At 40.6% G+C, this 25,756-nt stretch overlaps 1 protein-coding gene across 2 annotated transcripts in view; it reads left to right on the top strand.

Moving 5' to 3' along the window:
* The window catches only part of Efcab11 (EF-hand calcium binding domain 11), a 163,787-nt gene extending 138,434 nt beyond the window's left edge, over positions 1-25,353 (top strand). Inside the window, exons 6-7 of one of the 2 annotated variants that reach the window (XM_047540094.1) lie at positions 15,567-15,689; positions 22,451-22,582. In XM_047540094.1, the coding sequence (XP_047396050.1) occupies positions 15,567-15,660 (94 nt within the window). In that variant the 3' untranslated portion in view covers positions 15,661-15,689; positions 22,451-22,582. Of the gene's footprint in view, positions 1-15,566; positions 15,690-22,450 lie in introns of both variants that reach the window. The other variant, XM_047540092.1, reaches the window with a different exon arrangement.
* The last annotated feature ends 403 nt before the right edge of the window (positions 25,354-25,756 follow it).

Here is a 25,756-nt window from a genome sequence, read left to right as displayed (position 1 = left end):
GATTGTGACAGAGGAATGACAGAACCTGAATAAGGCAGTGTCATGGGACTGGAAAGACCAGCAGGAGGGCAGAGGGAATAAAGAAGAGTAAACAGAGGCAAATAATATTTTGTTGGAGAATTCAGCATTTAAATTTCTTTAAGTATCTTTGTCTCTTTAGTGCCAAGACTTCCCAAATACTTTGGAAAGAGCTTTAGAAAGATGTTAATAAAACTCTGAAAAACAAATATGCTATTTCTTTTGAAAAAAGAAGTGTATTTCAACAGCTCTACACTTAGACCATTTATAGTTCCTGACTTTACTGTGACAACTAGTGGGTGTCTCCATGGCCTCTGGCAGTCTTTAGCTATGTTCAATCAAAGTTTTTTGTGTAACTGTAATACTACTGTATGCGTAGTTTCACATCTTACTATCAGGAAGTTTATAGCTAGATGGTCTTCGCAGATAGTAAGTTTATTAACAGAAAAGCTTTTTTAATTTTTTGTACTGGGGATTGGACCCAGGGATGCTAACCACTGAGCCATATCCTCAACCCTTTTTATGTTTTATTTAGAGACAGGGTCTAAGTTGTTTAGGACCCTGCTAAGTTGCTAAGGCTAATCCTCCTACCTCAGCCTCTTGAGTTGCTGGGTCTACAGGCATGCACCACTGTGCCTGGCTGGAAAAGCTTTTTGGTAAATTGATGAACTGTAATTTACTGAACTATATTCCTTTTGTTGAAATTTGGATTTCCTACTACATTTTTGCCAATGTAAAAGATGATGTTAAAGATGATTTTCCACTTAAAGCATTTTTAATATCTTTAATGTAATGTAATGATGTGCAATAAGTGTACATACTTAATAATTTTGGCATGTATATACCCATGAAATATCGCTATACTCAGAACATTAAAGATGTCTTAGACCGTGTTGTGTTCCTATCACAGGGTATCTGGTGCTGGATCATATATGAAGGTCATATATGTGGCTTATGATTCTGGTAGCTGGAAAGTCCAAACAACACAATGCTGGTGTCTGGTGAAGTCCCCCTGGCTGTGTCACAACTTGGCAGGGAAGTAAAAAGGGAACTGGCCAACTGCAGAAGAAGCTAAGCGTGCAGAGCAGCCTCACTTCATAACACCCCTCTGTCTCCACAACCACTCCAGCCTCATGCCCTAACCCACTCTCTGGAGACAGGCATTTGTTCCCTCTGAAGGTGGTGCTGCCATGGTCTAATTATCTTAAAGGTTTCACCATCTTAGTACCAATGCACAGGGGTCTAAGCTTGCAGCACTTGAACCTTTAGGGGTTGAACCATACACATCCATCACCATCCAATGTCTCTTTGTGTCTCTTTGCAGCTGCTCCCACCTTCCTGCCCCTGGCCAGCTCCCTGCTCCATCAAACTGCTTTCTGGCACTACAAATTTATTTCTGTTTTCTAGAATATCCTGTGAATGGAATCACATAATGCATGCTCTTTTTTCTCTGCCATCCATGATGCAGCATAAACACTTATCCATGTGATAACACGGATCAACAATTCATTCCTTTTAAACTGCTGAGTGGAATTTTATTAAAAAATAGAAATAAATTATTGAGTGGTATTGCGTTGTATCAACTCTCACAGTTTATTCACTCATGCCAGTGATGGACATCTGGGTTGTTTCCAGTGTGGGCTTCCTACAGAGAGAGTAGCCATGGACACCTAAGTGGAGTCTAAAGGGATGCGTACTTTCTTTCCCGTGGAGAAACACCTAGGAATAGAATGGTTGAACCAAATGGCAGATGTGCGTTTAACTTTTTAAGAAACTGACAAACTTTTCCAAAGTGCCTGTACCTGGTTTTGTTTTCACCAGCTGTGAATGAGAATTCTGACTGCCCTCCATCCTCCCCAGCACTTGGTCTCTGTGAATTTAGCCATTCTTACACATAGGCCAATGGTCACACATCGTGTTTTTAGTCAGTATTTTCCTCCTGACTAATATCATTCACTCTCTTTTCATGTGCTTATTTCCTATCTGTGTATCTTCTTTAATGAGTGTCTGTTCAGAACTGTTTACCTATTTTCTACCGTGTCCTTTGCTTTATTATTGTGTGACAGTTCTTTACATATTGCTTTGTCGTGTCTGTGCTGTGCTTGCAGGGAGAGTCTTCTGGTCTTTGCCTCATCTTTCATCATCTTAACAGTGTCTTTGAAGAGCAGAAGTTTTTAGAAACAGAACTAATGGGTCAAATATATAATCTTTTCCTTCCTTTATTCCAAAACCCACTTACTGTGCTTCCTTCTTTCACCTCTCTCTTTCCCCCTTCCTTCTTCTCCGTGTGTGTGTGTGTGTGTGTTTGTGTGTGTGTGTGTGTGTGTGTGTGTGTTTCTAACTACCTATCTTCTGAAGAGTTCAAAAGGCTGTCATTGAATCACAGTATGTTCCCTGGAGACTGCTACTCTGGTCCTTCTTGCTTGTCTTTATTGCCATTTGGTGAGTGAAGAGTGATATATTACAGTTTTATTTCACTTCATTTACCTGACAAACTGAACATTTGCTTAAACTGGGTGTATTTTTAAAATATTCCTTTTGTAACTTTCAACCATCTATCATTGGAAATTTTGACTTGTATATTTATAAGATCTTTTCATATATTTTAGATGTCAAAATTTACATACAATGTTTATTACAAATATTTTCATATCACTTTTTACCTTTATCTTAGTTTCCCTATCTGCAATTTGCTTGCAGTGTCTTCTATATTTTATATCTAAATGCCCACTTTGTAGAAATATATTATTTTCTTCTAAATTTGGGAAATCATATGTTAAATTTTTCTTTATTACAATCTCTTTTTTTGGTATCAAGTAAGAATCTAGTTTCTGATTTTTAATAGTATTAAGAAATACATGCAGCAGTTCTCCTTTCTGTTACACTGAGATTGTCATATATTTAATTCTCATGTAACTTTTGTCCTATTTCTAAATTTTTTGCTTTCTTCCATGGATCCAGAGCTCTGAAATCAGCCACATACTTTTAACACAGGTTGCTTTATGACATATTCTGATATATTCTAAGGCAAATTCTATTTATTCCAAATTAATCTTTGGTATGAATTTTAGAGTTTTCTGTGTAATACAATATACTATGATACTATTTTAAATGTATAAATTAACTTGAAATATTGCCATGTTTATGCTACTTTATTTCTCTTCTATAAAATATTTGTCATTTTGGTATATTGGACTGATATAGTTGAACTTAGTAGGTTAATTACTAAGTAGATACTCAATAAATATTTGAAACAAAAAATTTGATGTTTGCTATTGTTAAAAAAGAAATGCTATTGCTATTTTTAGAATATGTTTTATGTGCTAAATATTCCTGAATTATTTTATTTTCTAAAAATTTTATGTAGATTTCTTTGAGTTTTCTGGGTTATAACATCATGATTGCAGCAATTAGTGCTATTCCTTTTGTATTGATTTTTCTTAATTATTTTTCCTTTCTATGTAGATTTCTTTGAGTTTTCTGGGTTATAACATCATGATTGCAGCAATTAGTAATATTCCTTTTGTATTGACTTTTCTTATTTTTCCTGCCTTATCACAATAGCAAGACCCTCTAATAGTTTATTAAATAAAATGTAAGATAAAAAGTATCTTTGCTTTGACTTTGTTCTTAGGAAACATGCCAGTACTATTTGGATCTCCTCAAAGTAATATTGGCTTTTTGTTCTAAGGATTTTGTTTTGTTTTGTTTCCAGAAATTAAATATCCAGAATGTAGATTTTATTTTGTTAAGTTCCCTTTTAATTTTTTAATATATAAATAATTGTGAGTGCAAAAAATGTGTGTGATGTGTTGATTAATGTTCATGAGAAGAACATTGTTTGGTTACTTTTCATTTTGGTTCACAAATTTTCATCTTTTGCCCTGAATTTTCAAAGATTTTCTTTTCTAAAACTTCTCTAGACTTTGTGTTATCCCATTATCTCAGCCCTGTCTCTAATATGCTCTTTCTGCTTTCCCCTTCATACTCTCTTGATTTTTGTTTTTCTAATTAAATCATCAAATCAGTCAAAACTCTAATTTTTAGGAATTTCTAAGAGCATTTACTATTCTTTGTTTATTTCCTCACTATTGCTCAAAACGCAAATTTACAGCTGTGCAGTATTAATTAAAAAGGATTTCATAATGAAATTCTTCTAATCATGATATCGGCATTTCTGTCAAATTCAGGTTTTGCTAAGGGCTCTTTTCTTAAGCACGGCCCAATGTCTAAGGGGGAAAAACATAATTAAGAACTGTAATGGAAAATTTTCAAATGTACACTTACTGCATAATTTTGAAGCAGTAATATTTTGAAATGTTTTTGTCCTTTCTTTGCCCACACCTGAATTATTGGGATGTTCTCCTGTGCTATTCGGAGCTGCGCGGAGAACACGTGATATGGTGTCATTATTCCTGCATCCCAGGTCCAGGCCTTCATGTCTCATTCAACGTGGAATTCTTCATGGTTAGGAAAAGTTGGGGACTGACTGCACAACAAAGTGACCCTAACCCCAGAGTTTGTCCCATACCCCCACGTTAGCCCCAAATTCACCAATTATTTGGAAATGGGGAGTCCTGAGGCCTTGTTCCTAGTACTGCATGCAGCTTTGAGGTGGCAGTATTCGACAGCTTGATTCTTCTTTCTGTGTGCTATGGGACCAATGTGATTTTTTTACAAAAGTCCTCAAGATCTCAGAAAACCTATAACTATCATTAGTTGGGAATAGGTTGGTGCCAAGAACCAAGAGACCTGGTTTTCTGTTTTAAATAGAAAAACTGCCTTAGGCTTCTGAGCCTCAGTTTCCTTGTCTGTAAAATGAAAAGAATGGACTTGGTGAATTCTAAAATACCTTGAAAAGAGAAAATGACCATGTGCCGTTGTTCTGGGGAGAGGGTTGGAATTTGGAAGTCTGGTGAGCAGGTGAGCAGGGTCACATGGGCTGGCAGCTGGCAGGTCTGAAGCCCTCAGCACCACTCACTTCAGGGGTTGGAGGGTGGGAGCTGAGAAGCAATGGAAGAGGAAAGAAGGCAGGAGGCCTTGTCTAGGGTGTTGTTCTGCACAGAGATCACAGCACCAAAGGCAACTCAGCGTTGTTTGATACCTGTGATTCCAAGTGGGGGAGAAAAGGTGTTTTTTCCCTTCCCCCTAGGAACTGTTTGCAGTAAAACTTCCATATGGCGTTGTATTTATTACTAAATAGTGTCAAGTGAGTGAAATAGTCAGACTATGTAGTCACTGAAGGAAGCCAGGGCGGAATATGCACACACGGGGCCCCGGGATGGATTCCTTCTCTGCAGTCACAGTGGCTTCTTTAGAAGGCCTATCCATAACATCTTGCCTTTCATTCCTTTCTTATAAACTCATATTTTGTAAGCCCTAAGTGCGAAATGTTTTTCCTCTGTTGGCCATCACTCTCACAATGATTTTATCAAATGTGAATTTTCCCCCAGCTATAAGACAGGGAGGAGGAGGTGTGTGTATGTGTGTGTGTGTGTGTGTGTGTGTGTGTGTGTGTGTGTGTGTGTCTAGGACTCGGGTGGACATCTGGCCAAAGTAACAAATGCTCCTTGTAGAATATTCCAGAAATAGAGAAAGAGCTGACAAAAATAAAAACCAACCATATTTCTACCAAACCAAACAGAATCATCATTGATATTTTAGTATTTATTCTTTTGCTTCTCTTCAAGTTTTTTGTTGTTGTTATAGTAAGTGAAATTTTATTTCCCACACTTTTCAATCATTTTGTCATTTTTGCTTTATAAATAACCCTACAGTAAACATATTTGTCTGTCTTCACTGAGGCTCCTGGATGTTGGGATACCATATTAGTAAATATGAGCTTATTTTATTATTTTTGTGGTCCCTGAATCCTCTTCCCCAGTTACCTTATGGACACTTCCCCTTGCAGCATATGCCCCTGGACCGTGTCCTCACCACTGAATGGAACTGATTTTTCAAATCTTTGCTAATCTAATGGGGAAGAAACAGTCCCTTGTTTTGTGTTTTATTTCACTGATTACTACTAATATTGAATATTTTAATGTTTACTAATTCTATTCTCTTTTTCATAAAGTATCTATTCATGGCCTTGGCCCATTTTCTCATCCTAAGTAGAACGTTTACCTGTTTCAACTTTTATTGCAACTGTTTCCACTTTATTATTTTCCTTTTATTTTTATTACTTTATGACATTCAGAGATTTTAAGTTTTCGAGTGTTCAAATCTGTGATCTTTTCCTTCATGAATTTCTTTAGTTATTTTATACTAAGAAAGTTTTCCTAGATTAATATTCACTTCCATTTCCTTGGTTGGTTTGGATTTTAAGACTATTTCCTGCTTTAATGTATTTAGAATTTATTTTGGGGTACAGAATGGTGTGACCAGCAAAAAACTTTTTCATAATCATTTACTAAATAATCTGCATATAGGTAGATAGATAGATAGATAGATAGAGATGTGTAAATATCACCCTATTGAGTTCTTCTGCATAGGAGAGGACCTTACCAGGACCTCTGTTCTATTCCCTGGTCTCCTTATTCCTACTCCAGATATACACCTCCCCCGTCCCAGTTATTATAGTCTAAAACCTGGTGTTCCTTGTTTTCAAATTGCTCTCAGCTCTTCTTGGTTGTTTGTTTTCCAGATGAATGGTAGAATCATTTTTTGTGAAGTTCCAAAAACTCCCTTTGGGGTTTTGATGAAAATTGCATTCAACCTATAAATTAATTGAGAAGAATTTGGCGTCTTTACAGTGTTCAGTCTTCCCATCCAGGAATACACATATGGCACGTCCTTCCACATTTCCAAATATCCTTTTATATGTCTCAGTGGAATTTTGTAGTTTTCTTTAAATAAATTCAACACATTTCTTATTAAGGTATTTCCAGATTATTTTACATTTTAGGCACTTTTTAAAAATGAAAACCTTTCCCCCTTTCATTTGGATCACTGTTTTTAATATCACTTTTTCCCCCAATGATTGCCAAGTACTAACAGGAATCTAAGTAAAGAGTGTATTTGTTCCTATCCAAACATATAAACCCTAAGATTTAGAACTGGAACCAACCTTAAATGTATTTTCTTTTTATGTATGATAAAACTGAGGTCATGAAAGGTAAAATAAAGATCCTATAACTTTCTAGGAGAATGACTATAGATGAATACTTCCAAATGTCTATATTTTTTTGTGTCAATGACTTGTAAAACTTAAAATATTTGAAACCACATTCATTATCTTTCCCCTTGAATTAATTTACTATGACTGCTATAACAAATTACCACAAACTTGGCAACTCAAAACAACATAAGTTTATCCTCTTACAGTTCTGGGGATCAGAAATCCAAAATGGGATCCACCGAGCAGACACCAGGGTGTCAGCAGAGCTGCGTTCCTTCTGGAGGCTCTAGGGGAGAATCCCCCTGCTTCCCCTTCCCCAGCTTCTGAAGGCCCCCATGCATTCCTTGGCTCAGACATCTTCCTCCATCTTCAAAACAAGCAGTTTAGGGTCTCCATCTCTCTCTCTTTCTCCCCCCCCCCCACCCCGGCTATTCTATTTTCTTCTCCCACTTTAAAAACCTGAAGATAATCTTTGAGCCCACCCAGATAGTCTAGGATCATCATTTTTAAGGTAAGCAACCTTAACCTCATGTGCAATCTTAATTCCTCTTTGGCACATAATATAACATGTTCACGGGTCACATCTTTGGAACATCTAATTGGTGGTGAAGGGAACTGGCACATCTTTGGTGGTAAGGGGCATTATTCTGCCTGCCACAACATGGATAGACTTTCACAGTGTATTTCTGCATAGCTCAGCCTCCTCCTTGGAGCACTCTGATGCTGCCCTATCATTTGTGGATTACTTCTAGAATGGGCTTCCAGGCTGGAAGGGTTTCATGGCATGCACCCTCCAGACTCACTGCTTCATCTCATCCTCACTCTGTGCTCTGGCCACAGTGGCCTTCTTCAAGTTTTCTGAATGCCCCTTGCTCTCCCTGCCAGGAGGCCCTTGTAACATGCTGTTCCTTCTGCCTGGAAAGCTTGGCCCCTACCTGCACCTCCCTAGCCACCCTCCTACTCAGCCTTCAGATTTCAGCTCAGTCCCATCTCCTCAGGAATCACTTCCCTGATCATCTACCCATTTCAAATTCCTTTATCCCACCCTCTCTTAGCACCTTCTATTGCTCCTTCAAGGTACCTTGCACACTGGTCATTTTACTTTACTTAGTTCTTTCCCTGGCTGTACTGAAAGCTCAAAGGGACTCTGTCTTTTCTGTGCACCCCCTGCCCCACATCTTCAGAACCTAATGTGCTTGGTCCATAGTGGGCTCTTAGTTATCTCATAAATAAGTTAATAAATTCAGGAATTCACTTCTAAGAAAAAGCATCATTAATTCACATGCTCATTGACACACTTATACTAGTATGTATTGGAACAGTAACAAACCCAAACATAAGTAAGTTACTATGAAACTATTTGATAAAATTATATATAGAAATTAAAAGTGAAAATTATGAAGACCATAATAATAGGGAGAAACATTACATTGCATTTAAAATAGCATGATCTAAATTTGTTCATCAGAAGGAAAAGTGCCAAAACAATCATAGCAATTGGCTTAAGATTGTGGGATGGTGAGTTGTATTTCTTTTCTCCCATCTCCAGACTCTTCACATGTTTAGATGCTCAGCACATGAGTACTGAACATCACCGTGTGCCAGACACTGGGTCAAGTGCTAAGAGCAGTGCAGTGGACCAGAGGGAGGTAGCCTCTGCCTGTTGAGAGTTTGTAAGCAGATGAGGGGCACACAAACAACAATTGTAGTCCAACCTTCATGAACTGTCACAGTGTTAAAGAAACAGGTTTCCTTTAACATAGTGTGTACCATAGGCCGAAGAAAGTACTTTGCGGTCAGCCCCATTCATCCTTATACCACTAAAAATTTAAATTGGCAAGGGGGGGATTATAAGGGAAATATACCTATTTCCTTTAATCTTTAGTCTTTGAAAGAGATTTCCTAAGTTGTATCTTCAGTCATTGATCACCACTTAACAAGAAGGAGACTGTGTACTCTAGAAGGAAAACGTCTTAGGACAGGGTGGACTTTTATTAGACAGGTGGCCATTAGGATGTCATTGATGGGCGTGGAGGGCAAATCTTGCTGTATTAGTCAGGGTTCTCTAGAGGAACAGAATCAATAGGAAGGATGATTGTAAAAAGGGGATTTATTAGATTGGCTTACATGACCAGAAGCTGGATAGTCCACAGTGGCCATCTTCAGACTGGAGAGCTGGAAGAACCAGTAGCTGCGCAGTCTAAGAAGACGAAGCCTCAGGACAAGAGGAATGAATGGTACTACCCCAGTCCAAGACCAAAGACTTCTGAAAACTACCTGGAGAGTCACCAGCAGAGTCTACTTTGGAAGAGTGAAGGAGCAAGAGTCTGATGTCCTCAGGCGATCACAGCAGCAATCAAGAACCCATTCAAGAAGAATCAAGCTTGCATCTGCTGCTGCTTCCTAGTTCTTCCAACTTTTATTCCATCCAAGTCACCATCCTATTGGATGGTGCTGCCCAGCCTTAGGGAGGGTCTCCACTTCATTTTGCTCTCCCATATGTCAATCATTCCTAGACATACCCTCACTGACACACCCAGAAGCCTCTTAATCATTTGCATCTCTTAGTCCAATCAAGTCAACAATTCAAAAATTAACCATTATACTTGCCTTGTCCAATTCAGACTCTTTCCCGAAGATTCAGAGGTTCCTCCCTCACTTTTTTTTTTCTAATTTATAAGGGTTTTTTCCATATTTTTTTGGTGCATTATAGTTGCACATAATGGTAGGATTTGCTGTTACATATTCATACATGCACACCATATGACAATATAATTTGGCCAGTATCATTTCCCCTTTCCCTTCCCTCCTCCTTCCCCCTGCTCCCTTTCCTCTATTCTACTGATCTCCCTTCTATTTTTATGAAATCCCTCTACCTTTCTTTTCCTTTTCCTCTGTATTTTCCACATATGAGAGGAAACCTATGAGTTTGGCTTATTTCACTTAACCAAATGTTCTCAATATTGACATAAGATCTGCTATTTTGCTGCCGCCATTATTCTGCCTCCCCCACACCACTTTAGAACCCAGATTGTTAGCCTGCAAACTTCCTAGCCAGTAATGGTCAGTTGTTAGCCCACGAACCTCGTCTCCAGCCATTGGTCTGTTGTTATTAGCCTGCAGAATTCCACTACTTAAGAATGGCTCCCTCGCCATTTTCTCTCTCTCCCTTGCTCTTGCGCTCTCTCTCTCTCTCTCTCTCTCTCTCTCTCTCTCTCTCTCTCTCTCCTCTCACCCTGCGGGCAGACACTCTGCCTGTCCACTTAATAAAATCTCTTGTGTGAGTTCCTGGAGTGTTTTCTGGGTGCTTTCACTCAAGTTCTATTCATTTTTCTGCAAATGCCATAATTTCATTTTTCTTTATGACTGAACAAAACTCCATTGTGTTATATATACCACATTTTCTTTATCCATTCATCTGTTGACAGATACCTAGTTCCATAGTTAAGCTACTGTGAATTGTGCTGCTATAAACATGGGCATGCATGTACCACTGCTGTATGATGACTTTAATTCTTCAGGATAAATACCAAGGAGTGGTATAACTGGGTCAGATGGTGGTTCCATGCTAATCCTTCGAGGAACCCCATACTGGTTTCCATAGTGGTTGTGCTAATTTATATCCCACCAACAGTATAACTCTGCTCCCACTTCTAAGAAACTGAAAAAGGAGTTTCCACCACAGAAATTCTCTTGGTTTCATCGTCTTATACTTTGGCACTCAATGACTGTGCCTCTGTGCTTGAGCATAATGTAAATACTTAATTTGTTTAATAAATATCCTGAAATAGCCTCTTTGAGTTGTTACTAGAAGGGCACGAACCTTTTAAGTCACTTAGCCAGCACAGATCAACACTTAATGTCTTTAATGATGAGCATGATCTTTTTTAGTGGCTGAAATGCTCGGTAATCAATGATGTGGCCCTGCCTGGAGGCAGGGGAAACTAGATAATGGGCAGAAAATGTCATGCTGGATTGGGCCAGTAATTTGAATCTCTGAAATTGGTATTAGTGTGGCAATTTATGGGAAGGCAGTTTCTTCCCAAGGCAAGGAAGAACTGCCCCCCATCTCTAATGTCCCTTAGTGATTTAGGCATTTATTGAAACCCCTAGTGAGCCAGCGTCTGTTCTCAGGCTGAAACCTTGAAACCTCATCTCCTCCCCCCACTTGCTATGGCAACTACAGGGCCTGCTTCAGCACATGGTCACCCTCCATGAGAGAAAGGCTTTGTGCTGGCTGGCAGGGGAGAGGCCTGTCCAGATTAGGGTACCTGGATGTCATAGGCAGTCTGTGAGACCTCCTTCGAGAATGTTCCCTTGTCTTGCCCTGTCTCCATACCAGCTTTGCAAACCATTTCAGGGATAGAAAGAAAGTCCTGTGTCTGGCTAGTAAATAAAGACGCAGGTCCAGATTTTAATCTTCAAATGTCCCCTCTGAACTTTCCCTTGGAGTCTCTTGGTTTTATCCTCCTGGGGTGTGATCGATTCAGCCATGTCCACATTTGCTGTGCATTGAATAACTTTCTGATCGCTTGTGTAAGCTCTCTGAACCTCCATCTCTTTAGACTGAAATTCTCTTGTTAAAAGCCTCGTGGGCATTCCATTTGGTGTGAAGTTTTGAGTATAGGTGGACTTTATTAATAGCGTACTTCTTATAATTTGAGGGAACTGTTGCATTATGAAATGTTATTCACTTTTTATGCTGCTTCTTATTGTCCACAGGCCCATAAGTTTTAAATGCTAGGAGCAATGTTGTAAATGAAACATAAATAATTTATTATAATTATGCTGAACTAAAGCCAAATTTTCTATTGGCTCAGTGATGCACATCAGTGAGAAATGGTCTAAGATGTAAAATCTATTTCCCAAATGGATTATTTAAAACTGAACTACAAACCATTAAAAATCCTAATTTTTATAAATTCCTGCATTCTCATTTAATGAAAAGAAAACCTGACTTAACAGAATTTTAAAATAATTTTTATAACGAAGATACATGGAGTAAATCACTGGGATTTCTGGTGCGTCATTGCTAACCCCGGATAAGATGATCTTTCAGAAATTGGCCATGTTGACTATAAAGTCCTGTGCCCTCCTTCGAAAGGTTATGCTTTTAATTAGATAGAACCATGAATATTCCTTGTTTGTATGTCACTATATTATTAACATTCTATTGCCAGAAACCCCAGTCACACTAATCGTAAGGGGTGCTGGGAACTGGGGCTGCATTCCTGGGAAGAGAGGAAGTAAAGTTTATTGAACACGTAGCAGGCTCTGCCATGCCGAGTCTCCCACTCCAAAGCAGAGAGCCATTCATCCCAGCTTCTGCTCATCCCCACTGGTTCGAAGTGCCTCGTTTGGTCTTTGCTGAATTCCTGTGTACATGTTTCTGTACCCTATTCTTGTTCATTGATTCCTAAGTCATAAATCACACGGTTTTAATTCCTGAGGATTTATATTTTGTTTTGACATTTTAAAATATTTTTTAATATTCTGAATCATGGGGTTTATTTTTCCAGATAAGCCTTAGATTTAATTGATCAAACTTCCTTTAAAAAGAACAAGTAAACAAACAAAATACTCTAGAATTCTTCTATCACACATTACTTAAAATATATTCTACTCAAAAACATTATGCCTCTCTGAGAAAATAAGCATTATTTGACAATTGGTGTTTTCTGACTCTGAGGCAGGATGCTTTTTAAAAAGCAAGCTTCCCACCAAACAGTGGCTAACAGTGTTATTAGCAGGGCATTTACAAATGGCTTAATGTTTATGGTGCGCATTTCAACTTCAACTCTATTTGTTGCATTAGCAAAATGAAGCTCATTAAACCTTATTCTCTCAGCCCATCTCTCCAAGCCTCTGAACCCACTGACACTCAGCCTTCTTGTCGGGAAGTATGTAATCTTTCCTACATTACACTTGAAAGTTCAGCTCAATCCTAAACCTTCAGTCAAGGATATGAACTTGTTGCTTTCAGAGAGGCCACATCTGTGCACTGAGCCATTACGCCATCTGTTAAAGTGGTCAGAGTTCATTTTATTGCCTCCTTTGTGGACCGACTTGTACTGTAAAAGCGTGTGTTATTGAAAACATAATTTTCCTCATCATTATGCTTTCTTTCTAGCCAGATCATAACCTGCTAGAAATCTATTGAACACAGAGTGAAAAGCTCTTCAGAATAGCTGTTCTTAAGAGATTAAATGATTGCCATCTCTGTCCCATTTCTTTTATCTCATAATCAAGTTCAAGATGATACTGGATATCTCAGCCAAAGTGATTATTTGAAATAGAAATGGCTTTATCTTCATTCATATTTCACACTGTTCAAGGCAGGGTCTTTTTTCCTTCCCATTTGCATTTATATATGTTTATGGTTCCTTGTAACTGTCCACAGGGTCAAAGACTCAAATTACTTTTTTAAAAGGCTAAAAATGGCCAACAGGAGTTGGGTTGCATTTTGAAATTTTCTGTATATGAAGACACTGGTTGTATAACTAAGCTGCAGCTTAGAGTCATCACAATTTAGAGGTAGGTCAGATCATAGCAATCTAGGCCAACCATTCAACTTCACGAGTGAGGAGCTAGAGATTCATAGCAACTGAGAGACTTGCCCAAGGTCACAAGGCCCAGCCGAGCTGACAGGAGCTCCCTCCTGGACAGTTTTGGCTGGACCACTCTCCCCAACCCTCCAGCCATATTCAGCCGTAGGCCTGTGGTAGTTACACAGATCTGGCATGGGGGGAGAATGGAAGTTCTAGTGACCCGAGTTCAGGAAACAGATTTTTTATGGCTAGTTCAAAGATGTTCACATTGACTTTTACTCCTTATCCCTAAAACTGTCTGATCTGTGCTGTTTTCTTACATTGCAATTTCTCTTCCAGAAAACCAAACTGAAACAAGATCATATCACTGTTTATTAGCAGCTCTGCTGAAACACTTGACAGAGAAGAAATATCAGACTGTTGGCTGGAATTGAGACTTTGGGCTTTGTGTTGATTGCACTTACCCACATGTCCACCAGTAATCAATAATTAGGCACACTCAAATCACATTCTTTCCTCCTTTTAAAATACATCCAGCTTTAAATAAGATTCCTCATTCTTAAAACCTAGCACATAGGAAAGAGTGAGTCATTAGTTATTGGCTGACCACTTTTACCAGCTGTGACTGCATTTCACTCCATTTTTTCTTTCTTTTTTTTTTTTTTTTTTTTGAACTGGAGAATCTGTCAGGCTTTAGGGGAAAAAAACATATTGGTCTCTTTAGCACATTAAGAGTCACAGTGAAGGTACCATAAACAGAAATTTTTAGTGGATAAAGCAATCAAGTTACTTCTGTAGAATACAGAACTAAGGAGAATACTCCAGAGACTTGGGATAACATCTAAAGAGAAATCTGATTTTAGGGTTTCTTCCAAATGGAATCATTTTGAAAGAATTACAGTAGCCCCACTAATCTATGGTTTCACTTTCCTCAATTTTTACCAATGGTCAAACTCAGTCCAAAAAGATTAAATGGAAATTCCAGGAATAACTAATTCATATGTTGTAAATTACACGCCACCCTAAGTAGCATGCCATCTTGCTCTGACCTGTGTGGCACATGAATCATTCTGTGGTCCACTGTATTCACTCTATATGCTAGTTGCACGTTAGTCTCTTAGTAACTGTCTTGCTTATCAGATCTACTTTCCTTGGTATTGCAATGCTTGTGTTCAAGTAACTTAAACTTATTTTACTTATTAATTGCCCCCAAATGCTGTTCAGTACTCTCCATAGTTCCAGGCATCTATTGGCATCTTTTGTCTTTGTATATAGCAGATTTATTTATTAGGAGTCTGGGAACATATTGCCCAAGGATGAGATAGGACTACTGTATATTTATTGTCTATTCTCTATCTGCCAAGTTCCAGGTACTGCAAGGAATGGTTTAGGATGGTTTCACCAGCAAGTAGCAGGAAATCTATTTCATATGGTCTTTTAAATAGCACAGGGAATTTATTTATTTCTTAAAAATATTTTTTCGTTGTTGATGGACTTTTATTTTTACTTCTTTATATTCGGTGCTGAGAATTGAATGCAGTGCCTCACACATGCTAGGCAAGTGCTCTACCACTGAGCTACAACCCCAGCCCACAGGGAATTTATTGAGTCAGTGACTAAGAGTCTTGACATAGAGCAGACTTCAAGCATGATTTGATTAAACTTCAGCTCAGTCAGCTATTTTGACTTTCTCCTTCCGAGTATGTAGCTCCATTTCAGGCTGATAATCAACACTTGAAAGACTACTCACCAATTATTGGCTCCTGTACCACTGGAGATGGGATTGTTTGGAGAGGGCAGCATGGTGGTAGGACACAGCGGTTTAAGACCAGGGCTCCTTTACATCCCAGACAGCCATAGTGAAATAACTTCTTTCTCAGTTTGCAGATGGAATCCCCAGACTTCATTGTGTTTGGGTCAGCTCTCTATCTCTCAGTAGTGACCAGGGAAGGAATGCCAAGTACTATGGCGTAAACCAGTCAATCCTCGATCCAGTCACTGTGGTAAGGAGGGTGGGAGTACAGTGATTAACTTCAGACCAGACAGGTCCTGTTTCTGGAGTTTGGCATGGCGATTTGCCTCACCCAAATCACATGGTCGCTGCACGGCACAGAGCAGGGTAAAGTAAGGTGGTCATTGGGGAAGTAACCACAATGTCTACTTATTATTCTATAGTTAGAACCTGGTGCTAACAGGACTGAAGTTTTGCCTGACTTTCAGTCATTCTGTATTCCTGGCCTGGTCTGGACATCCTTTCATTGTAAACAGTTCATCCTAAACAGAGAAGTCAGCCACCTGGTCACAGCCAGCTCTTAACTATATTTCTACACCCAGAAGGATCCTAGAAGGACCTTGTGGATCAGACTGTATTGTTCTCACACTGCAGGAACACTGAAAGTCTAATAATACTTTTACTGTTGACAAACTAAATATTAAATAAACTATGTATATTGGACAGTAAAGGGAAGCCTACTGCTATGTTTCTCTGGTTAACTCTGGCATTTCAATTGCTTGGAACATCAGACCTGAATGCTGTTCTTTAAGACAATATTTAATTTGCTCTAAAAAGCATTTGCAAAGAGTTGAACACTCTGATCTATTTCAAGTAGTGAGATCCCCTTTACCTGAATGGGAAGCTGATGTGACATGCTGTCGCTGATGACAATTTAAATGCTCCAGTGTGAACATCATCTCTCAAAATAAACTTTCCACTGTGTCTTAGCCTGGGTTCTTCCTGAAAGCAGAACCCGTGATGAGGGCTTCTGCAGGTCACTATGAAGCAGAGAATGAGGGAAACCGATGCAAGTGTGTGCTGTCAAGTTCATTACTGCTGTGAGCATGGAGCTCCGTCCCACCAGAGGGCCAGTGAGCCAAAAAGAATGACTCAGAGTTGTCTGCCTGAGGTATAGAAGGAGAAAGTGTGATCCATTGAATGCCATTGTCTCCTTGGTCAAGGTTGCTCAATGGGGCCTTAATTCCTTTTCCCCCATACTGTTAGATGGCATGTTCCCCTGCTTGTGTGAGTGCGTGCCCACACACATGTGTGCATGCCACACCCAGCTGTCAGGGCAGCCCCAGGCAAAGAGCAGAAGGTACTTGGTTTAGGTGCAGCTGAGGCCAGGTGCTCCCAGCAATGCTGGAGTAAGAGATGGGCGCAGAGCATGTGAGGCAGGCATGGGAGACCAAGGCTCCTTAATGGGAATGCACCTGCCACAGTCATGGTGGATCCTGGAAGTGACCAAAAATCATGAGCCTCTCTCTTTAATCTTTCCCATGTGTCTGAGTGGCTTTTTCTGAACATATGTCTTTAAAAAGGTAAAATTAATAAACACATCACCAGCTGAATTGCTGTAGAGCCCTGCAGGACTCTCATCAACAGAGGCGAGTCACCAGTGAGAGAAGCAGCAGGTTCCTCGGAAGAGAAGGCTGCCGTGGGGAAGCTGTCATTAGTGCATCTTCAATTGGCGGGTTCTCTCATCCCCAGCAGGGGCCCCTTGCTTTAAGGGTAATTTTTACTCTCCCTGTTCAGTCAATATGACAGCTTTGTCCCTAATAAAATGGCAGATTGACTTTAGTTTAAATTATTCCATATAGAACCAAAGAGAAGGAGATTTTCTCTCCCTTTTTCCCACCCTGAAAATTCCACTAAAAAACTTTTCTCATTTAAGTCTTTACCTCCATATTAAATTTCTCATCCATGTTTCAGGTGGATCAAATACAGTGTCAACTTTCAAAACCCCATGTGAACATCCCAGTGACTCACAATAATTACTGTCTGTCAGTATATCTGCTGGGACACAGATGTGCCTGGCACTCGCCCTGTTATCGCCAGCAAGAACCTGCCTCTTGAGTGGGGTCTTCTCTGGGCTCAATTTAAAACCTAGTTTTGGCCAGACAGAGTATTAGGACAATTATCTGTATAATCCATGTGAGAAAAATGTATGCGTCTGCTGGCCCTGAAATTGCTTGTTTAAAAAAGTCTTTAAAGCAGTTATTTTAGTAATTCTAGAGTTAGCTGGAATAGTCCCAAAATGGTTCCTGTAGTTTAGTGGTTCTCAACCAGGGGTGATTTGTCCCCTGGTGATTTGGCGATTTCTGGAGACATTTTTTGGCTGTTAGAACTGAGGGTGGGGCGTGGAGGAGGGTGCTACTGACCTCTAGTGGGTAGAGGCCAGGGACGCTCCTACATGTCCTGTGACGTCCAGGACAGCCCCCTTGCTGCTGTAGCATTATTTGGCCCAAAATGTCAGTGGGGGACTGGAGTTGTAGCTCAGTGGTAGAGCGCTTGCCTCGCATGGGTAAGGCACTGGGTTCGATCCTTAACAACACATAAAAACAAATAAGTAAAATAAAGATTAAATTTTTTAAAAAAAGAAATGTCGGTGGGGCTGAGATTGAGAAGCCCTGCTTTAGTCAAGGATAATTTACACTGTATGAAATAAGATCCCTTGATTGGAAAAGTCAGACTAAAAAGAAAGAAAATATTTAATATTAAAGAATATTTTAAGACAGAAATGCCCATAACCCCACCATCTTCATTGTTTAGCATCTAGCCTCAACCTCTGCCCAAATGAATATAGATTTATAAGACTGAATTGTGATGTAAATACCAGCTTATATTCTTGTTTCCAATTGAAGATGTCACTTTCTCAGTCTTCATATTAATAGAGACTAGTCCAATGTAATAAAATCTATAAACCATCCTCTCTTTCTTTCCTTCATATTTTAAAAAGTAACTTGGGTAAAAGCCAGTTCTCCAGTCTGAAATCTGGCTTTGGAGACTTGTCCATAGATCATTCTCAAGTGATTTTACAACAAAAAATATTTTTCAAGAAATAAGTACTTGCAGAACATTTTAGAAATTGTGCCAGTGTAAATATTTCCTACAAGAAACAGTTACTACTTTAGAGAAGAACTATTTACATTTTTTTTAATTTAAAAAAAGAACCCCACGTTTCCCCTTAGACTGCAGTAGGGTGACACTGTGGCCTGGCTTCAGCAGAGTGAAACCCAGGCTCCTCCAGGGTTAGGCCCTGTAGCCTCTGATCAGAGAAGCAGCTAGTCTTTCTGGGCTGGCGAAGCCCACAAGCGTCACCAAAAGCTGAGAGCAACCTTGCTCAACAGATCAGGCTGTAAAAGAGAAAAACACCAAAGCTCATGCAGATGAAAGTAATATAACCACTCTTTAATAATAATGAATGAGGACATGTTTGTATTTTAACAGATCTGAGAACTGTTGGAATGGACTCTCTGATCCTGCCTGAAATTCTCCACGCTTCCCAGTGTCTCTGGAGGCCTTCCTGCCCTCCAGAGTTCAGAGAGTACTACCTGGACCCCCATTCAGCTTTCCAAGATTCTTACAAATTTTTAGAGACCTTGTGACCCTGAGTCCTTATTTCTGTGAGTTAATTCAGCTGATGGATAATGCTTCCTCTCCCATTTTCTGGCCCTCTCCTGCATCTACCAGACAAAACTCATCTCCTAATTCCATCCTCAGCTCCTGCCTCAACGCAGACACCCCCAAGTTCACCTTGTCTCCAAGGGAATATGCCTGTCACCCTTGGTAAAGATAGCAATGAGGTCATAACGGCAACACAAACGACATAGAAGCACCTGGTAGGTGCAGCAGTTAGTCAAAGGCTCTTGATCGCCAGAGCCCTGAGCAGCTGGTCTTCCTCACTCCTGACATCTTGTCCCGCTTCCCATCCCCCTCCTCCCAGGCTCCAAGTTTCATACTAAGTTACACAGAGGTACATCAGCTCTTTGGGGTCCCTACTCCTAAAATCAATTCCAGATCTCCTTTATGTATCTAAAAAACAAACCAAAATTTTTTAATTTAACTGGACCTACATTTTTAGAAAGCAATTGTTATTGTTAATAGCCATTTATTTTTCCTCTCCATCTCTATATGCTTTCATTTGAAACACCAGTTCTGAAGCATAAGCCTGGATGTGTTCTGCATCCATGTCCATATACCTAGTCAAAGAGCAGTCCCTGGGCTCATTGCAGAGTCTGGTCCTTGACCACAGGCAGCGTTCAGCTCTGGTTCCGCCTCTGCCTTTCAGCTCTCTGCTGTTCAGTCTGACATTCCAGGGCTTCTTCATCCATCGCCCAATTCGGCAACTCATTTTCCCAAGTCTGTCTCTTGTACCCCGTCTGCGTGTGCAGAATGTGCCTGAGCATACAGACCGTAGTTGACCTCTCCATGGGTCCCTCAGTGGCGACTGCGAGGTGGCTGCTTCTGTTTTTATTTCGCTGGCACTTTGGACTCAGTAGATAGCAACGATACAGTCTCTTGAATCCCCAGCACCTCCTGGGAGGGTTTCCGAAATGCTGTCACCTGTTTCCCCAGATTCACTGTCCCACAAATTCATTCATTCACTGCCTGCTCTGTGCCGAGAGGTGAGGAGATACAGGGAACAGAGGGGCTTGCCCTCCGGGGCTCATCATGAGTCTGGGTGCGGGGTGGCAGAATATTTTAGCGCAGGACGTATGCTGGTGATGCCCAAACAACTCCTCTGGGTTTCGGAACTAGGGTGGGATGCTGCCGACAGCAGCAGCGAGACTGCGTCTTTTTCCTTAAAGGCACTTTCTTCCTCTCCTTGCACACCACCACCGCTACCCACCAGCCACAGCTGTTCCTCGTCACACAGCAATTTGAGTGTGGGTGCTGTGAAATCTTCCTTCTTCCGAATAATTCTGTCTGTTAAAAGAGAAGAAGTATTTTAGCTTTAAAAATTACAGCTCTGGAACTTGAATTTCCTCTTCACTCTCGGGAGATGACCAGATCTGCTCATGTTTGAAGAGAAGTCGGAGGCATAAATTCTTTTGCCCTGTCTTGTACATAGAAATAGGAGGCCCCTCCTTTTATTATGTGAATAAAATAATGAGTGGACCCTCCCCTCTTAGTACTTGTTGATTATACTGTGCCCATTTTGTGATGGGAAGTTTTAGCAAAGACAGCAAAAAAAATTTTTTTTGAAAGTTAATATAATGACTGCAAAGGTTATTTACTGAGAAAATTAGGCAAAAGGATTCCTTTCTCTATTAGCATTCAATATCTCAATAAGTGAATAAAAACATACACAAAAATATTATCAGAAGCAGTTTATTCTAAATATTACTTTTCTAGGTTATTCACTTTACCCTCTGAGATTTATAGTTTCCCCATACCAGTTCAGAGTGGAAAGAAAAAAAGACCATTTATCTAATCCAATTCCTTGAGAAGAAATGCTTAGGCAATATTAAGATCTTCAATTATCTAATTTTATAAAAGGGATGATTTATATTCTGTAGTCAGTAATGTGTGATACTGATTATTTCTAATCCCTTAGAAGAGATCTGACATTGTGCTTTTGGTGCTATACAGCATGAAATCGTCATGTATATTTCACCAAAGAAGTAACAAGAATAATGGGCTCTGCAGTCTGCAGTCATTTTAGACTTACACACTGCAACATGGTTTTGCCCTGGGGCAGGGAAGTGGGGATTTTTCTCTACTTCAAAAGAATGAAAAATTATCATCACTCTATCCAGAACCATTATAGACTTCAGAGACTTTGGCATGAAATATTCAGAAAGTTTATTTTAGAATTCAATATTTTAAAAGTCTGCTTTAAAAACTATTACAGTGATTAGTGGCTCTCTGGCTTGGGCCAGTCTTTCCTCTAAAAAGTCCTGTGTCATGGTTGATACTGTTTGTTGTTTCAACAAAATATAATTTGCATCAACCACAGAAGGCAGGCAACACATTAGCTCAGAACACCCCCCAGGAGGGTCTGTGACCACCACTCAGTTATCCTTTCAAACACACTTTGTAATGAAACTGCTGGAGTATTGGTGACAGTTTGGATGTGTTACTCGCACTGTGATTTTGTCCCTCTGACATGCGTTCTTAACCATGAGGAATGGGCACGGTTCTCTGACAGCAGTTCAGGAAGCCAGGCCCCTGTCTCAGCAGTCCCAACCCCACTGAGGCAACGCACACCCTCAGTCAACCACCCAGAGCTGCCCTTCTTCATCACTCTTCACAGGAGTCAGAGAAGCTCTGGGGTGTTTGAGGACTTGGCAGTGTTTCCAAGGCCATAAATGGAGCCCTGGCGGTATGGTTGCTGTGTTGGAAGCTTCTCCCTGGGATGACCCCTTCATGCAGGAAAGCCATGTGGGATGGAGGATGGAGCCCTGGCTTTAAGTCTGAGTTCCAATGCTGCTGCTTCCTGATGGGGTGATCCCGAGAAAGCTGAAGAGCCTGCTTAAGGCTCAATGTCTCCTTCTGTAAAACGGACCCATCTCAGCACTGGTGCAGATTCATTGAGTAACGCAAGGTGAAGGCAGTGCTCTGTGGGATGTCTGTCTGTTCCTGGCATTTTTTGTTCCCAAAATGTTTCCCTTATCTTTTATTTGTTTGTCACATGTCTATATAACGCATGTGAGGGTTTTTTCTGCATATCACAGAAAGGTCTGTACAGGACAACTAGAAAAGCAGTTATTCCCCCTTTTCTTGTATAACCTGTACATTTGGCTTCATTCCTTTAAATAGTTTGAATAGATTATTTCTGTAGGTTTTAATAAATACTTTTTCTTTCCTCCCCACCTTAGGTATTATCAGTGTAAGAAAAAACATAGGCATCAATCTTAGCCTTCATGTAGATAAAATAGGTTCCTGTCTCATACAGGCACACAAAGAAAAGAAGATTCTAATGTGCTCTTGATGCAAAGGTGTGATGAGAATTCTGTGTAAATAACTTTTCATTTCATTTTCCAGGGAAGTAGATCAAGACTCAGATGGTCACATCAGCTTTAGAGACTTCGAATATGCTATGAAGAATGGACAAAACGAAGCCCAGTCGTCGAGATCTACTTTTGGCAATTCTGGGGAGAGCTATAAATTGTAACGTATTTAAAGGTCAAACAGACCTTGGCCTAGTGACTCTGTGATCTGCATACTTGTGATTAAACTCTTGATCATAGTTTTTGGATGCTGATAACATACTTGGTCCCAGAGTCCCAGAGGTGGGGAGTACCAGTCTCTCTCAATGTGCCTAGCAGCCCTGAGTCAGGTGCCGCTGGGCCCTGCCACTCAGCCATCCCCCGCCCCCTTGCCACTCCACACTGCAGGTCGCCATGTTCCACGCACTTGCTCCACACCCAGTTCTCACCACCACCAGGTCCCTGGTTCCTGTCAGCTCCTAAGGTGGCAGTGGGCAGCTTTTCCCCACCAGTGGTGCCCGTTGCCTTCATTCATTGCACTTTGGTTGAATGAGTAATTGCATCAATGCGTCCCCCTTGCCTACTGTGTTCCAAGCACTGAGTGAGGCAGTAGGAAAACAAAGATGTCAGACGTCTCCAAGTTAATGTACCCAGAGTCCAAATCATCACTGCACTGGTGCTGGCTGCGCAAGGCACACCAGATGGGGCTTCCACAAGGTGGTCCTGTCCCACATCATGCGCAGGGAGAAGAGCACACACCAAGGGTCCTGGGGACTAAAGATGTGTTCTTAGATGCTCTTTGGGTGGCCTGAGCCTGGGCTTCCTGATACAGAGAAGCAAAATCTGGGTTGCCCAGTTGCCCCAGTTATATGCTTCTGGTTCCGGTGGTTCTGCCCTGCACCCAGAGCCTCAGCCACCCTGGGTTCAGTCTCCATGCCCTCCCATCCCCCTGGGCTCCAGGGATGTCATCCTGGAGCAAAACCTGCAACACTGGACATACAGCATTTATTTAAAATAATTCAGAAACATCGGTATCAATACTAATATTTTATTTGTTCCTAGAATTCACTACATTAATAACATTTGTAAAACAAATAATTCATATTCTTAAAAATAATTCATATTTTTAAAGTATTAAATAATTAAAGTTCAGGTAAAATGTAGATTCATAAAACAGAAACATTAAACAAGTTTCATTCTCATACAATTATTTGTGGATAACCTTAATAGAGTTTTAAATTGTGATAATCCAGAGAAGCCTAAGGAAGCATGACAGCTGAGGGTAATTTGGTATTCTGCATGGGGTCCTGGAATGGAACAAGGACATTAGGTAAAAACAAGTCAAGTATGGACTTTAGCCACTATTAATGTGTTGATGTCAGTTCATTAGTAGTGATAAATGTATCAAACTCATAAAATGTTAGTAATGGGAAACTGGGTGAGGGTGTGTGGGAACTCTACCATTTTCTCAAATTTTCTATGAATCAAAAATCATTCCAAAAATTGAAAGTTTGTTAAAAACAAGACTTATTCAAAAATTAATAAGCCAAACTTTACCTAAAATGAAGAAATATTGAAAATCATCAAGCAGTACAAATGAAATATTATTTCAAAAACAAAATGGATCAATGGAATCATTGAGTAGCACATATGTTTTTGTACAAATTGTCCCAGTCAAAGAAAAAGTCTTTCTGACTTTGGGTAGAATTTTGTTCAGCAAGTATTTTCATCACAAATTGAATAATTGAGTCATTTATCCTGATCTCAAAACATAAATTACATAGATTTTTAGATTTCTAAAATAGGAAAAAGTTAAAACATGCTAGCAAAGTGCCATCATTTCAGTAATTGCCAGAATTCCACAGCCTTGTGCTATAGGCACTCTCTGGACCTCATTTCTTCCAGGACACATAACAAGGGAAAGGGAGGCAAAAGGCCAGGTTGGGAAAAGCTCTTGGGCAACTCCCTTGACCCTGGACTAGTCAAGACTCTTTTTGTTCTTAATGAAAGAAAACTTCCCAAACTAGTCTAGACTATAAGGGAATTTACTAGAAAACACTGGCCTAGCTTATGGAACCAACAGGGACAGGACAGGATGCAGCTGGGTTTCTAGGTGACCAGACCCAACATCACCCACATCTCCAGACCCTACCTTGCTCCCATAGTTCCTGACAGCCTCACACCATTCTAGAAAGGAATCAGCCTATGATCCATCCAGTTCCAAGTCCAGAGACCCCAGAAAGAGGCTCTGGTTGGCCCCCTGCATCAGTCCACTCTGGTTCACACCAGGGCTATGGACATAGCCAGTAGTGACTCAGCAGGTATATCCGGGGCTGGTCCTAAGAGAGGGGAAGTTGATAATATCTGGGCAGCCATTCGGTTTTCTTTATTAGGGAAAGACAATGTAACTGAGGCCTCTTCTGGAAGGGAGAATACCCCTTGGATTTGCTCCTTAGGAGGATCCAGGCTCTCAGAGCAAAGACAGAAGAAGAGGGAGAATGAGAAGCTGCTCATGTCACCTTCCTGTCCTTATTGCTTGTCCTAGGCCCAAACCACATCATCATCCAGTGAGCTCTTCTCCCAGTATCTCACTTCCAGGTCCCAGACCCTATTTGTGTCCTCAGTTCACATGATCCTGCCTGTGCCATGTGACATTCTTGGTCTGACTTCAGTTGATGGCCCAAGGGTGGGCATCTATTCCAACTGGTCAACTCAGCCCCTGCCCTTGGAGGACACAGAGTGAGAGTATGTGAGGGCTCCTGAGTGGGGACTGTGGCTCAGGAGCACATGGTGGTGTTTGTCCCACACGGCCTGGGAAACAAAGGCAGCTGTTTTCACAATGAGAGCAGAGAAAAAAAAAAAAAAGACACCAAGAGGGGAGCGAGACAGAAAGGAGACAGAGCAGCCTGTGGTGCCTGGTTTCTGGTCAGACTTGTGCACAGGATCCAGTCATAACCCGTTGGGTCCTCTGAGGTAACTCTGTATCCTTCCAATAAATTTTTCTGCTCAAGCCAGCTGGAGTTTCTTTCTGTTATACGAAACCAAGAGAACCCTCACTGTGGTGAGCATAAGCCAAGGACAGAGTCCTAGGTGACATTAACATTTAAGGGGCAACTCTAAAGAGACAGAAGCAGCAGTGGAAGAGACAGCTGACTTCCCTCTTCCAACCCCACCTTCACCTGACCTCTCACTGCAACCGGCTCCAGTCTTCCCTGTCTCAACAGCCCTCAGCTAGATCACCAGTGAGCTACTGATGGCCCACACCCTCCAGCCTCTACGGACCTCATTGCACTGTCCCTTCCCCTGCATCTGAGCTCACAACTGCACCTCGGGAATCCACTCTTGGCCTCCCTGACATGGG

Source organism: Sciurus carolinensis, chromosome 2 (genome assembly GCF_902686445.1).
Source record: "Sciurus carolinensis chromosome 2, mSciCar1.2, whole genome shotgun sequence".
In the NCBI taxonomy this organism is placed as follows: Eukaryota; Metazoa; Chordata; class Mammalia; order Rodentia; family Sciuridae; genus Sciurus; species Sciurus carolinensis.
The sequence above is the reverse complement of the archived record's forward strand: the minus strand, read 5'-3'. Positions and strand labels throughout refer to the sequence as shown.